General features: G+C 43.3%; 1 protein-coding gene across 3 annotated transcripts in view; it reads right to left on the bottom strand.

Annotated features, from left to right (window-relative positions):
- LOC135978611 (interferon-induced very large GTPase 1-like) overlaps positions 1 to 15567 on the bottom strand; it is a 42909-nt gene that overhangs the window by 15199 nt on the left and 12143 nt on the right. For 2 of the 3 annotated variants that reach the window (XM_065579487.1, XM_065579488.1), the window contains one exon: positions 11517 to 11821. In XM_065579487.1, coding sequence (XP_065435559.1) covers positions 11517 to 11821 — 305 coding nt within the window. Of the gene's footprint in view, positions 1 to 5257; positions 5354 to 11516; positions 11822 to 15567 lie in introns of those variants that run through there. The other variant, XM_065579489.1, reaches the window with a different exon arrangement.

Below are 15567 nucleotides of genomic sequence, written 5' to 3'. Positions count from 1 at the left end.
TAATATTCAATAAAATAGATAAATATAAATTAAGGCTGACATTCCAAAAAATAACCCCCATATATTTGGAAGTATGGAAATTCACACTTTAAGTCACCCGTACAACCTTCACTCAGCCTCATGGTAACACCAGTATTCTATCTTCCCTTCTATGTTCCTTTCATAACAAACTTGCAAAACAGCAGTGTTTCTATCCCTTTCACTTTTTGGAGTCATGTTCTTACATCAGAATCTCAGTTTTCTTTTCTTTTTTTAAATAAAAGTTTCTAGACTTCACGGTTGCAAAGAAAAGTTTGAAAAGATGACTCCTAAAAGTTCAAAACCCAGAAGGCAAGTAAATAGATTTAATAAATTAATAAATAAATAAATAGAAATGCATTGCATTGCATTTGAAATCTCATATTTTAAAACCAATCTCATGTGTGGGGTGAGTAATATGAAAACAGTGTTAAGTTTGAATTAAAGCCTGTTTTTTCCCCTAAAATACTACATCTGCACCCATTGGGAAACCACATGTTTTGCAATTTGCAAGTTGCCATTAAAAAAAGTGAACCATAGACTACCAGTTTACATTCTGTAACTGGAAGAAAGCTGAAATTGTGCCAATATTTTAAAAGAACAAACAGGGTTGACCCAGATAATTGTAGGAAGATTATGGAATGTCTGATATGGGACTCAGTTAAAAAAGAATTAAAGGAAGGTAATATAATTAATGCCAATCAACATGGGTTTATGGAAAATCAGTCCTCTCAAACTAACCTGATATCTTTTTTTGGTTGATAAATGTAATAGTGTTGATGTAATATACTTAGACTTCTACAAGAATTTGACTTAGTACTGCGTGACATTTTGATTAGAAAACTAGAAAGATATAAAATTAACATGGCACACATTCAATGTATTAAAAGATGGCTAACTGATAGGTCTCAAAGTGTACTAGTAAACAGAGAATCATCATTGAATGGGTGCATTTCTAGTGAAGTCCCACAGGGACTGGTTGTTGGGCCTATGCTATTTAATGAATTTTTATGAATGATCTGGGAAAAAAAACATAAAATCACTGACCAACTTTGCAGGTGACAAAAAATGGGGGAGTAGTAAATGATGAAGAGGAAAGGTCACCAATGCAGACTTGTCTAGATCAGTGCTTCTCAAAGCCAGTCCACCGCTTGTGCAGGGAAAGCCCCTGGCGGTCCGGGCCTGTTTGTTTACCTGCTACGTCCGCAGGTTCGGCCGATTGCGGCTTCCACTGGCCGCGGTTCGACGCTCCAGGCCAATGGAGGCTGCGGGAAGGGCGGCCAGCACATCCCTCAACCCACGCCGCTTCCCGCCGCCCCCATTGGCCTGGAGCGTCGAACCGCGGCCAGTGGAAGCCGCAATCGGCCGAACCTGCGGATGCGGCAGGTAAACAAACCGGCCCGGCCCGGACCGCCAGGAACTTTCCCTGCACAAGCGGCGGACCGGCTTTGAGAAGCACTGGTCTAGATTGATTGGTAAACTGGGTGCAAGCAAACTGTGTTTTAATATGGCTAAATGTAAATATAGACTGTGATGTTGCACTCCATATGTTTTATGGAAATATGCTTATGAATGTAAATATGATGTAACTGGAATACGCTTTATGCAAAAGGTCTCTTGTAAGGTATCATTCCAAAGGTTATAACCTACTGAATATATTCCTTCCGTTTGTATGCATGTATCATTCTTGTATCTGAAGCTAGAAATATGAAGTAGAAGTCTGAGGTGCTATTGTAATTATGCAAAGTCTGGGCCATTAATGGTTGTTTAGAATCTTGATGGCTCCCATTGACCAGGACAACTGACGGTAAATGGTTTTTTTACCTGCTAGCCTTCCTGTGTACGTGTGGACCAAAGCAGGAAGAATGGAGACAAGAGATACCAGAGACATGTGACAATGTCACATGACACTGGAATACATCTTAATCATTATGGAAGAGGCAGGGGTGAGGACAAGCACAGACAAAAGGTTCCTGCCTTGTGCCAAAGCTATAAAAGGGGGTGGAGCAGGACAAAGAGGGCTGCCAGTCATGAGAAAGCCCCCGCTTATCATCTGAGATGTAAGCTGGAACTAAGAAAGACTGTACCAGGGAAAAGGATTGGGCCCAGACTAGGAAAGAGTCCAGTCTGTGAAGTAAACTTATTGGAACATCTTTGAGGGTGAGCTATTACCTGTAATCAGCTTCTTAATGTATTAAGCTTAGACTTGCGTTTTTGCTTATGTGACTTACTTTGTTCTGTCTATTACTTGAAACCACTTAAATCCTACTGTTTATATTTAAGAAAATCAATTTTGTTTATTAATAAACCCAGACTAAGTGATTAATACCTGGGGGAGCAAACAGCTGTGTATATCTCTCTATCTGTGTTATAGAGGGCGGACAACATGCCCACTATTCTGTGTCGACAACTTTTGTCAAGCCTGACATACTCACTACACCTAACACACTGTTGTCATGATATATACCCAAAAGGTATGTGCTGGAGTCAGAGTTGCTGAACCAGGGCTGCTAAATGCACACACGCTCAGTGCAATGCCTGTTTTCTGGCTGGGAATGTCCCGACAGGGAGTTATGTTAGCAGAGCATTTTAAGTCGGTCAGGATTACAGGACAAGCAGTGACACAACCTCTCTCTGGGCTGAGTTGACCCCAAATGGTTACAACACGTTATGGGCATACTGGGGCATCGCTCAAAAAGAACAGCATTATGGCTATGTGCATGTTTAATCTTAACTTTGTAATTTCCTGAAGTTTGAGTTTCGCAGAACTCAATATTCCGGAAGCTACAACAATGCACCCTTAACTTTGTATTAACAAAGTTTCGCTGCCTAGTTTTTTAAACAAAGAGAAATGTTTATTGGTAGAGTTAGTCATCATTTTGATAGCTGTAGTCCTCACCTAGGTTTGCAGATGTGATGCTACAGTGACCAGGTTACAGCCAAAACCCCTAGCTTCTATATAATGATTTTCATCAGTAGCTTTCAAAGAATTGTACATCATTATGCCCATTTTACAGATGGGGAAACTGAGGCACAGTGAGGTGAAGAGACCTGCCCAAGGACACTCAGCAGGCCAGTGGCAGCAGTGGGTATAGTCTTAGTCCATTGACCTCTTCACTAGACCACACGGTTGCCATGTGATTCCTTAGCACTCATCTCCACTCTTGTATATTTTGTTATAATGGAATGAGAATAATGGTTGTGCTTTGAAATGTTTGCAGTGTGCAGAGACTAGTGTGTGTCTCTCCTTGTCACTGCTGCCCCACCATTCTTTGTGACATTCAGCCCCACACCAACATTTCCAGCTCCCTCTTCCTTTGTGACCCCATTAAACCATTACTTGCATTGTATAAGCCATTAATATGTTAGAAGTTGCTTCTTGTTGTCGCCTGCATGAATATATCACAGGCAGCAGCTTACTGGAGGACGACATACTACCTTGGTTATGTAGCCATAGCTACACACTGAGCTGGGCCCCTCACTTCCACTACCCATTCCCAGCTGGGACTCTTGCCTCTGCTTCAGCTAGGCTTCCCCAGCCATATCTCAGGTTCAAGCAGTCTGTCTCCCCTCCAAATGAGGCTCCTCCTTCACTCACTCTCACCAGACCGCCCCCCTCACTTCCGTCTGCACAGGGATGAATCGGACCCAGAACTGATCCCTGCAGAACCCCACTCATTATACCCTTCCAGCATGACTGTGAACCATTGATAACTACTCTCTGGGAGTGGTTTTCCAACCAGTTATGCACCCACCTTATAGTAGCTCCATCTAGGTTGCATTTCCCTAGTTTGTTAATGAGAAGGTCATGCGAGACTGTTTCAAAAGCCTTACTAAGGTCCAGATATACCATATCTACCACTTCCCCCCATCCACAAGGCTTGTTACCCTCTCAAAGACAGCTATCAGGTTGTTTTGACATGATCTGTTCTTGACAAATCCATGCTGACTATCACTTATCACCTTATTATCTTCTAGATGTTTGCAAATTGTTTCCTTAGTTATTTGCTCCATTATCTTGCCTGGTACAGAAGTTAAGCTGACTGATCTGAAATTGCCTGGGTTGCCCTTATTTCCCTTTTTATAGATAGGCACTATATGTGCTCTTTTCCCGTCTTCTGGAATCTCCCCTGTCTTCCATGACTTTTCAAAGACAATTGCTAATGGCTCAGATATCTCCTCAGTCAGTTCCTTGAGTATTCTAGGATGCATTTCATCAGGCCCTGGTGACTTGAAGACATGTAACTTATCCAAGTAACTTTTAACTTGTTCTTTCCCTATTTTAGAATCTGAACCTACTCTATTTTCATTGGCATTCTCTACGTTAGGCATCCAAATGCCACCAACCTTTTTGGTGAAAACCGTAATAAAGAAATCATTAAGCACCTCTGCCATTTCCACATTTTCTGTTATTGTTTTTCCCTTTTCATTGAGTAACGGGCCTACCCTGTCCTTGGTCTTCCTCTTGCTTCTAATGTATTTGTAGAATGTTTTCTTGCTACCCTTTATGTCTCTAGCTACTTTGCTCTCATTTTGTGCCTTGGCCTTTCTAATTTTGCCCCTACATACATGTGTTATTTGTTTATATTCCTCCTTTGTAATTTGACCTTGTTTCCACTTTTTGTAGGACTCTTTTTTGATTTTTAGATCATTCAATATTTCCTGGTTAAGCCAGGGTGGTCTCTTGCCACACTTCCTGTCTTTTTTACGCTGTGGGATAGTTTGCTCTTGTGCCCTTAATAATGTCTCTCTGAAAAACTGCCAGCTGTCTTCTATAGTTTTTCCCCTTAGACTTTCTTTCCAGGAGATCTTACCTACCAACTCCCTGAGTTTGCTAAATTCTGCCTTCTTGAAATCCATTTTCTTTATTTTACTGTTTTCCCTCCTACCATTCCTTAGAATCATGAACTCTGTCATAATATCAGGATCACTTTCCCCCAAGCTGCCTTCCACTTTCAAATTCTCAACCAGTTCCTCCTTGTTTGTCAAAATCCAGTCTAGAACAGCCTCTCCCCTAGTAGCTTTCTCCACTTTCTGGAACAAAAAAATTGTCTCCAATACATTCCAAGAACTTATTAGATAATCTGTGCCCTGCAGTGTTATATACTCTAAGGTAAAGGTGATACTTGGACAAGTTATATTCTCAGGTGGTTTTATTCCAAGATCCCCAAATTTGCACCATTTTCTCACTGTAGAAATGCATTTTAGAGCAATGGAAATATTAAAATCAGCTTCTTACTGAAAGGGCTGTATATAAGGAATTCCTTCACCATGCTTCCCCCTCGAACTCTGTACCTGGCACAAATGAGAATCTTCAAGCCAATAGAGTGTGTCTGTGGATTTACAAGTGCTTTGAAATATCAGCTTTTATACCAGAAGCTTTGTTTTGGGGCAAAAATTCCAAAAGCAGAACTTCCAGCTGAAACGGGGAGAGAATTTAATGAGTAACACCTGTTCTCAAAAAGTTTCTGTGGAAAGTACTCAAAGTCTTAGTTCATAGGTGTGGCTCAGGCTCCAGAGAAATGGCACAGCATAGCACCTTGATCCATAGGGGATTTCAGGTGACAAACACCGTGGCTTGAAACAAAACCCAAGGGCATAGGTGTCAACTCTGTGACTACTCTGGGGCTGGAGCACCACAGAAAAAAAAAAAGTGGATACTCGGCACTCACCAGCCATAGTGGTTCGCCAATACGGCCACAGATCAGCTGTGGAGTAGCCCTGCCCCCACCGATCAGCTGTTAGGTAGCCACGTCGCTGATCAGCTGTTTTGTGGCCCCTGGGCTGGCAGCAGCTGCTGCAGTGGGGACTGACCCAGCCCTGCTTCAGCCCTTAGTGGGGCTGTTCCAACCAGGGGTGCCTTAGGGTTGGGCAAGGATAGGGGGCATCAGGTTTGCTCTTCTCCACAGAGGCCCTGTGTGATCAGCAGCATGAGACCCTGCTCACCTGAGGCCAACCCACCTCCTGCCTGCATCTCCTGGGCAGGCTCCCTGTGTGGCTGCAGCTCCCAGGCTAGCTTCAACCACAAGCAACAGGTGAGTCCTGTCTGAGACAGAGGGAGACCAGCTGGGGCTGGAGGTGAGTGGGGCTGCCTGCTGCTGGGTCAGGAGAGGGGGAGGAAAGTGCATGGGTGCATTTTGGGGAGGGGGGCATTGGTACCACACCTTGCCTTTGTTTGGGGGGAGTGGGCAGGTGCACATGGAGTCACTGCCACTGCTCCCCCTTTTCTGCAAGTGCGGAGCTGCTCTGCTCTACCTGGGCGGGGCAGGGGGCGTCTGTTCTCAAACGCGCCAGTTTTCTACTGCTGGAGGTCTGCTCACAGTGCATGCCCCAGCCCCAGATGGAACTCTTAAATGCAGCACAGTTTGAATGTGTGATGAGTTCTGTGCTTCTCCTAGCTTCTGCCCTTGAGGCAGAGAGTTTGTTTATAAACAGAGGCAGGACAATTAAGATGACAAAACGCTTGTCATTAAATTAAATTAAGGATTGTTAAATGATGCTGAAAGCATTGCCAGGCACTCCAATTAAAAGATCAAAAACAAAGGGTAGGAATAAATGGTCAGTTTTCAAAATGGAGAAAGTTATTAGTGGTGTCCCTTAGGCTCTGTCCTGGGACCTGTACTGTTTAATATAAAATCATAGGACTGGAAGGGACCTCGAGAGGTTATCAAGTCCAGTCCCCTGAATCCATGGAAGGACCAGCACCATTTAGACCATCCCTGAGAGGTGTTTGTCTAACCTGCTCTTAAAAATTTCCAATTATGGAGATTCCACAACTACCATGGGCAATATCCAGTCATTAACCACCCTGACAGTTAGGAATTTTTTCCCAATAGCCAACCTAAACCTCCCTTGCTGAAATTTAAGCCGATTGCTTCTTGTCCTAATCTCAGAAGTTAAGGAGAATAATTTTTCTCCCTCCTCCTTGTAACAATCCTTTAGGTACTTGAAAACTTATCACATCCTCTCTGTCTTCTCTTTGCCAGACTAAAAAAAACAATTATTTCAATTTTCCCTTAGAGGTCATGTTTTCTAGACCTTTAATCATTTTTGTTGTTCTCTGGACTTTCTCCAATTTGTCCACATCTTTCCTGAAACGTGGTGCCCAGAACTGGACACAATACTCCAGTTGAGGCCTAATCAGCATGGAGTAGAGTGGAATAATTACAACACTCCTGCTAATACATTCCAGAATTATGTTTGTTTCCCCCCCAACAGTGTTACACTGTTGACTCATATTTAGCTTGTGGTCCACTATAACCCCTAGATCCCTTTTTGCAGTACTCCTTCCTTGGCAGTCATTTCCCATTTTGTATGTGAGCAACTGATTGTTCCTTCCTAAGTAGAGTACTTTGCATTTGTCCTCATTGAATTTCATCCTATTTACCTCAGACCATTTCTCCAGTTTGTCCAGATCATCTTGAATTATAATCTATTCTCCAAAGCACTTGCAACTCTTCCCAGCTTGGTATCATCCACAAACTTTGTAAATGTTCTCTCTATGCCATTATCTAAATAATTTATGAAGATATTGAACAGAACTAGACCCAGAACTGATCCCTGCAGAACCCCACTTGTTATGCCCTTGTAGCATGACTGTAAACCATCAATAACTACTCTGGGAATATCAGAGGGGTAGCCGTGTTAGTCTGAATCTGTAAAAAGCAACAGAGGGTCCTGTGGCACCTTTGAGACTAACAGAAGTACTGGGAGCATAAGCTTTCGTGGGTAAGAACCTCACTTCTTCAGATGCAAGGGAAGAAGTGAGGTTCTTACCCACGAAAGCTTATGCTCCCAGTACTTCTGTTAGTCTCAAAGGTGCCACAGGACCCTCTGTTGCTTTTTACTCTGGGAATCTTTATCTAACCATTTATGCATTGTAGCGGGGTGAGTACCCGTTCCCACTCCCACCCTGGAGAGGTTGGAAAAGCCCTGCAGAGGGCTGGGGCTGGCTAAGGTAAAACCCTGGCTGATTGGGGGAAGTGGCTGCAGCTGGGGCCACACCCCAAACTAAGCCACTGGGCCGTATAAGGCCAGGGAAGCCAGAGGCAGCAGTTTCTCCCTGACTTAAGAAGGAGATAGGCCTGGCTGCTGGGGAAATTCACCTAGGGGACCTAGAGGGAGGCAGGGCTGGAAAGTGGCCATAGGAGCTGGGAAGCTCTAGGCCAGCAACTCGCCAGACTGCAGGGCCTAGTTCTAGGCCCACCTAGGTATTGGGCTTGTAAAGGGGCAGCCTGAGGGTGGGTAAAGGCAGCCAGTCCAAACCCCTGTTGCCTGTGCTGATCGGCTGATAGACGGTAGTCTGCCCCAGGGCATGGGGGCTAAACAGAGACTGGCAGTAGCCATGACTGAGGTGATGTGGGGATAGGGGGTGGGGGTTCCCCTGGGGTGGAGAAACCCAGTAAGACTGTGGGAGGGTTTTGCAGGAGGCAGAACCCTGAAATAAGGGCCCTGGGGCCATGGGAGGGGCCCTGGGGCCATGGGAGGGACATGGGGGGCCAACGGCAAGCAGATCACTGGCCTGTAGAGAGCCCTCTTGGGTCAAAGAGCTAATTTCCACAGACAACCAGTAGGAGGCGCCACAGGGATGAGTCTGCGCTGTGCTACATGCATCCACCTCATAATAGCTCCATCTAGGTTGTATTTCCCTAGTTTGTTAATCAGAAGGTCATTCGAGACTGTATCAAAAGCCTTACTAAAGTCAAGGTATATCACATCTACTGCTACCCCTTAACCACAAGGCTTGTTACCCTGTCAAAGAAAGCGATCAGGTTAGTTTGATATGACTTGGTCTTGACAAATCCGTGCTACTATTACTTATCACATTATCTTCTAGATGTTTGCAAATTGATTCCTTAAGTATTTGCTCTATTATCTTTCCTGGTACAGAAGTTAAGCTGACTGTCTGTAATTCCCTAGGTATTTATTTGCCTTTCTATAGATGGGCACTATATTTACCCTTTTCCATTCTTCTGGAATCTCTCCCATATTCCATGATTTTTCAAAGATAATGGCTAATGGCTTAGATATCTACTCATCCAGCTCCTTGAGTATTCTAGGATGCATTTCATCAGGCCCTGGTGACTTGAAGACATCTAATTTGTCTAAGTAATCTTTAATTTGTTCTTTCCCTACTTTAGCTTCTGATGCTACCCCATTTTCACTGACATTCACTATGTTAAGCATCCAATCACCACCAACCTTCTTAGTGAAAACCGAAACAAAGAACTCATTAAGCACCTCTTCCATTTCCACATTTGCCATTTACAAGAACTGGAAAATGTTGATGTCATATGAGGGCTGTGTCTCAGTACTTCATTGTTTAAAAGACCCTAACTTTGGACTAACCGTACCCCAAGACCTGATAAGACACAGCAAATTTCAAGGCAATTTAAGTATGCACATGGATTATAGAGCACATAAGAAATTTCAGCTGTTAAGTAGTAAACTAGATATGACATTATATGATTATAATATAACATCTCATTGAAGTGTGACACATGGCCAGAAAAGGGTTAAGCAAAATTCCAGGCCAAATGACCCAGAGTCAATGTATAGAGGCATGTGAGAACAGTATGCAAGTAATAATTAGGACCATTCAGTGCCACTTCAGAACTTTGACGTGCAAACCTGTCTTGTTAGAAATTAGAAGTAATACTAGTTGTGTTTACTTATATCTTATAGATGCTAACCACATAAACAGATAGTTCCTGTCTATCACTATAACTGTTGATTCAGAGATCAAAAGGGAATATTAACTTTAGATGAATCTTGGGTGAAATAATGTCATGGTCTAGATGTCTCTTTAAAGTTTGTGATAAACTGCTTAATGGATAAATTACCTTATGTTAGTTACCATGATGTTTGGGAAACAGACGGTTACATCAAAAGCCTATAGTTTACCCAGGACTGTATAAAAGACCCTTGGGTCCTGATCCTGTTTATCTCTGATCTGCTTAAGGTTTCACACAGGGGAGACCTAAGCCATAAGGCTTGAGATCCCAGTCACTGGCTGGATTTCACCCTGAAATGGACAGTGGACTATAACCTATGGACTATTTCAAAAAGAATTCTTTGCAACTACAAGTTCACCATCTCTGCTATGTATCTGAACCTCAAGAATTGAACTCATGTCTTTATGTATATTGACCTTTTAACCAATATTCTTTTCTTTTTTAATAAATTTTAGTTTAGTTAATAAGAATTGGCCACAAGTGTGTATTTTGGGTAAGATCTAAGTTGCATATTGATCTGGGTGTGCGGCTGGTCCTTTGGGATCGGAAGAATCTTTTTTATATGATTAAATAAGATTTTCAGTAATCATCATCATATTTGACTTGGGCACCTGGATGGAGGCCTGGGGCTGGGTAGTTAAAGGGAACTGCATTGTTTGGACTTCTGAGTAACCAGTGAGGTAATAAAGAAGCTGCTTTGTGCTGGCTTGGAAATCTAAACATTGGAATATCCACCAGCTTTTGGGCGTTTGTCTGCCCCATTCTTTTTGCAGTTCACCCTAATTGAGTGACCTCAGCTGTCTCCCACCAGGACCGTGGTCACACTGAACAAATGCACAGTTTTGCCAAAAGAGTGAGGGGTGACCCTTCGGGGGGTGTGGAGGAATGTGCGGGGGGAGGGGGGCGAAGGGGGCAAGCATCAATGCCAGCCTGCATGGGAGGGAGGGCTCAGGAGTGTGTCTCATGCCAGGCCAGCCCCGCATGGGCGGATGGCAGGGGACCTTTGGTTGGCCCCGCATGCAGGGGTAGAGGGGGGCCCTTGAGCCAGCCATGTGCAAGGTAGAAGGGGGCCTCGGGCTGGCCCCATGCGGGTGGGCAGCAGGGGGACTCGAGCCAGCCCCACGCATGGGCAGGATGCAGGGAGGGCTGGAACCGACGGCTTGCACTGAAGGGGGGTCTTGGGCCAGCCCCGTGCAGTGTCCCATTTTCCCTTTGGGAAAATATGGCCACCCTATTTATTTATGTATGTATGTATGTCAAGTTAAAAATAGGTCAATTGAGAACTCAACATAAAATTCATAAAACAAAATGAATCAATATTATCTCCTTCCAGAGCTGCCAACAAATCTCAACCACCAATAAAACTCCCAGAGATCTTCCAAGGTCTATACCCAGGCCAGCCTTTGTCACAACCATCTATCTGTAAAAGCTCAAGGAAATAGCTATGTCTTGGCCACCCTGCCCTGGATCCCATATTCCCCTATACAACGCCAGGGAGGGGTCCTTACTCTGATGAACAGTGTGTAGCACTAGAGATGTGTACACCTCTGCAGGCCCTGGAATCCTCACCCATTCTTCTTCCATAGTGGAAGAGCTCCACCTCCCTCGCCAGAAAACCCCTGTGTCCAAGAGGCGGAGTCAACATTTGTATCTACTATGTAGGAATCCAGTCGAGAACAGATCCCTCCTATTCCGTGTTGCAGTAATTACATTCTTAGCGTGGAAACATGATTTTTAAAAATCAGAATCCATAATACAACTTACCCTGTACTGAGTATTGTATGTGCTGTTGGAAGTCAGGAAACACGCTTTGTAAACACTCCAGAAATTGCTTACAGGTCAGTCCCCCCTTCCGCTGTATCATAATCAACAATATTCTTATTTTGTTCTTTGCATCCTTTCCTTTGCTGAGTTGATCGTAGTCCTGCTGTGTGATCACTGACTGGCAGAGCAACGCATCCAAGACCTTGTCAGCATCATTCTGAAGTAACTTGATGAGTTTATCTTGGTTTTTGTGTATCATCTCCAAGGCTTTTTCATCTGTGGTTACTGTTACCGAGTCCCATGGCCTGGAACAATAATTCACTTTTAATTTATATACAGTCACTATTGCTAAGGATTAAAAAAGGATATCTCAGCTGTAATGTTTTGGAATGTGGACTCCTTCAGTGATGAGTAATAAGGAAGACAAACAGTTGCAGAGAGAAAATGGTCCTTTTCTAAGTATTTCTTCTATTTGCTGGAATGATGTGGTGAGCTCACTGGAAGTGAGTGAAAAGGTGGCCATTTCGAGTCCCAGCAGCTCATGTATATTTTCCATTGGTGATCAGTACATGCGGAGGCAGCTCTAAGGATATGCATGCCAGTCAGCTGTGAAGGACGGCAGATTTGCAGCAAGCTGGGATGTGACCCATGTCGCACTAACATGCCGCACCACAGACTAACTGTCCATGTGCACCCTGATGTGCATTGATAGTTCCTTAATGTCCTTTGAGCTGTTCCTTTTTGGAACAGGACTAGATCAAAGTTAATTAACGAACTGTTCATGCACGTCATCAGGGTGCACACGATGTGCACCTGACCCTGTGCACATTAATATATGCACAGAGACCTTGGCGTGGACCATGCAGCTGAAGGGCTTGGCCTGGACCCTGGTCACCTCTCCCTGAATGAGCATGAGAGGCCCCCCCAAGGTGGACAGCAACCAGGTAAGTGGCACCCCTTTCTCCCTATCTACCTTCAACCCTACACCTCCTGCTCCTCTCTGCCCCCTTTTTCTAACCCTAGACCAGCTGCCCTTGTGCCCCAGGGTGCTGCCCCCACTTCCTTAACTCTCCTGCCCCTCTGATGTTGTATGATTAAAATATGACCGTGGATATCGTTGTTGCTGTTATACAGTTGCAGCACATCTTACACAAAGTATGCCATGTAAGGTATAAATGGAAAAGTTACAATCTATCAAATATGATTATCCTGTTTGTATGCATATATCCTCTTTGTATCTAAAGTAATGAATATTGACTGTACACCTGTATTTCAATTGTGTTACTCCTGGGGTAACACCCACAAGGTCGTTTGCATCCAGTCTGGCCAGCACATTGTGTTCATTAATGGGCCATCAACTTGAATAGTCCATTCACAGTGGGCCATAGAAGAAGCACTGCATTGACCTTCCTGAAGACATTTTAGCCAGAATATAACCAAAGACTCAAAAAGTAAATGCAAAAAAATTGCTAAGTACATCAGAAGCAGGAAGCCGGCTCAACAACCAGTGAGGCCACTAGTCAATCGAGGTCCTAAAGGACGATAAGGCCATTGTGGAGAAACTAAACGAATTATTTGCGTCAGTCTTTACTGCTGAGGATGTGAGGGAGATTCCCAAACCTGAGCCATTCTTTGTAGGTGACAGATCTGAGGAACTGTCCCAGATTGAGGTATCATTAGAGGAGGTTTTGGAACAAATTGATAAATTAAACAGCAATAAGTCACCAGGACCAGATGGTATCACCCAAGAGTTCTGAAGGAATTCAAATGTGAAATTGAAGAACTACTAACTGTAGTCTGTAACCTATCATTTAAATCAGCTTCTGTACCAGATGACTGGAGGATAGCTAATGTGACGCCATTTTTTTTGTTTTGTTTTTAAATGGCTCCAGAGATGATCCTGGCAATTACAGGCCTGTAAGCCTGACTTCAGTACCAGGCAAACTATTAAAACTATAATAAAGAACAATATTTTCAGACATATAGATTAACATAATTTGTTGGAAGAGTCAACATGGTTTTAGTAAAGGGAAAGCATGCCTCACCAATCTACTAGAATTCTTTGAGGGGGTCAACAAGTATGTGGACAAAGGGATATAGTATACTTAGATTTTCAGAAAGCCTTTAACAAGGTCCTTCACAAAAGGCTCTTAAGTAAAGTAAGCTACCATGGGGTAAGAGGGAAGGTGCTCTCATGGATTGGGAACTGCTTAACAGATAGGAAACAAAGGGTAGGTATAAATGGTCAGTTTTCAGAATGGAGAGAGAGAAATAGTGGTGTCCCTCAGTGGTCTGTTCTGGGACCAGTCTTATTCAACATAATCATAAATGATCTGGAAAAAGGGGTAAACACTGAGGTGGCAAAATTTGAAGATTATATAAAATTACTAAAGATAATTTAAGACCCAGGCAGACTGTGAAGAGCTACAACAGGATCTCTCAAAACTGGGTGACTGGGCAACCAAATGGCAGATGAAATTTAATATTGATAAATGCAAAGTAAACAATCCCAACTATACATATAAATTAGCTGTTACCACTCAAGAAAGGGATCTTGAAGTCATTGTGCATAGTTCTCTGAAAACATCCACTCAATGTACATCGGCAGTCAAAAAAGCAAACAATGTTGGGAATCATTAACAAAGGGATAGATAATAGGACAGAAAATATCATATTGCCTCTCTCTCTCTCTCTCTCTCTCTATATATATATATATATCTCCATGGTACGCCCACATCTTGAATGCTGTGTGCAGATGTGGTCACCCCATCTCAAAAAATATATATTGGAATTGGAAAAGGTTCAGAAAAGGACAACAAAAATTAGGGGGATGGAATGGCTTCCATATGAGGAGAGATTAATAAGACTGGGACTTTTCAGCTTGGAAAAGAGATGGCTAAGGGGAGATATGATTGAGGACTATACAATCATGACTGGTGCAGAGAAAGTGGATAAGAAGGTGTTGTTTACTCCTTCTCATAATACAAGAACTAGGAATCACCAAATGAAATTAATAGGCAGCAGGTTTAAAACAATAAAAGGAAGCATTTCTTCACACAACACACAGACAATCTGTGGAACTCCTTGCCAGAGGATGTTGTGAAGGCCAAGACTATAAAAGGGTTCAAAAAAGAACTAGATAAATTCATGGAGGATAGGTCCATCAAGGGCTATTAGCCAGGATGGGCAGGGATGGTGTCCCTAGCCTCTCTTTCCCAGAGGCTGGCAATGAGTGACAGGGGATGGATCACTTGATGATTACCTGTTCTGTTCATTCCCTCTGGGGCACCTGGCACTGGCCACTGTCGGAAGACAGGATACTGCGCTAGATGGACCTTTGGTCTGACCCAGTATGGCAGTTCTTATGTTCTTAATGGCGCCTGCTATGACTCATCAAAGCATGCAAGGTCATGTGACTTGCTCATGTAACCCTGGACTCCATATTGTACCTGTACTTTTCCACAAACTAAGACTGAGAGCTTTCCCTCTACGTGGGAGAAAGCATAAAAGGCCCTGGAAGCATTTCTATTTTTGGCTTTTTCCTGCTCTAATCTCTGGCCATGGACTTACACTAAAAGAAGCATTCCAATCAATGGACTGAGGACCTTCCAATCTTTCGGAAGTCACCAGAGACCTTACAATCCAGCAGTTCATTCCATCACTGCTTCAAAACTGATACAAGAACTTTGCAATGAGTGCATGGATTTGTTTTCCTAGACCATTTTAACTCTTTCCTCTTTTTTTTCTTATAAATAAACCTTTAGATGTTAGATGATAAAAGATTGGCACCAGCATGATTATTGGGTAAGATCTGAGTTGTATGTTGACCTGGCTATATGGCTGATCTCTTCGGATTAGAAGAACCCTTTGTTTGATTAAACTGGTTTTAAATAACCAATCATATAGTCTAGTGTCTGGGTGGTGAAACAAGGGCTGGGATACCTAAGAAGACTGCATTTCTGACTTCTTGTTAAACAGTGTGGTGAGACAGAAGTTACTTTTGTTACTCCCACCTCATCTGTTTCTGATCCCCCAGGGTTCTGCCCCCCTC

Source organism: Chrysemys picta, unplaced genomic scaffold, assembly GCF_011386835.1.
Source record: "Chrysemys picta bellii isolate R12L10 unplaced genomic scaffold, ASM1138683v2 scaf338, whole genome shotgun sequence".
Taxonomy (NCBI): Eukaryota; Metazoa; Chordata; order Testudines; family Emydidae; genus Chrysemys; species Chrysemys picta.
The sequence above is the reverse complement of the archived record's forward strand: the minus strand, read 5'-3'. Positions and strand labels throughout refer to the sequence as shown.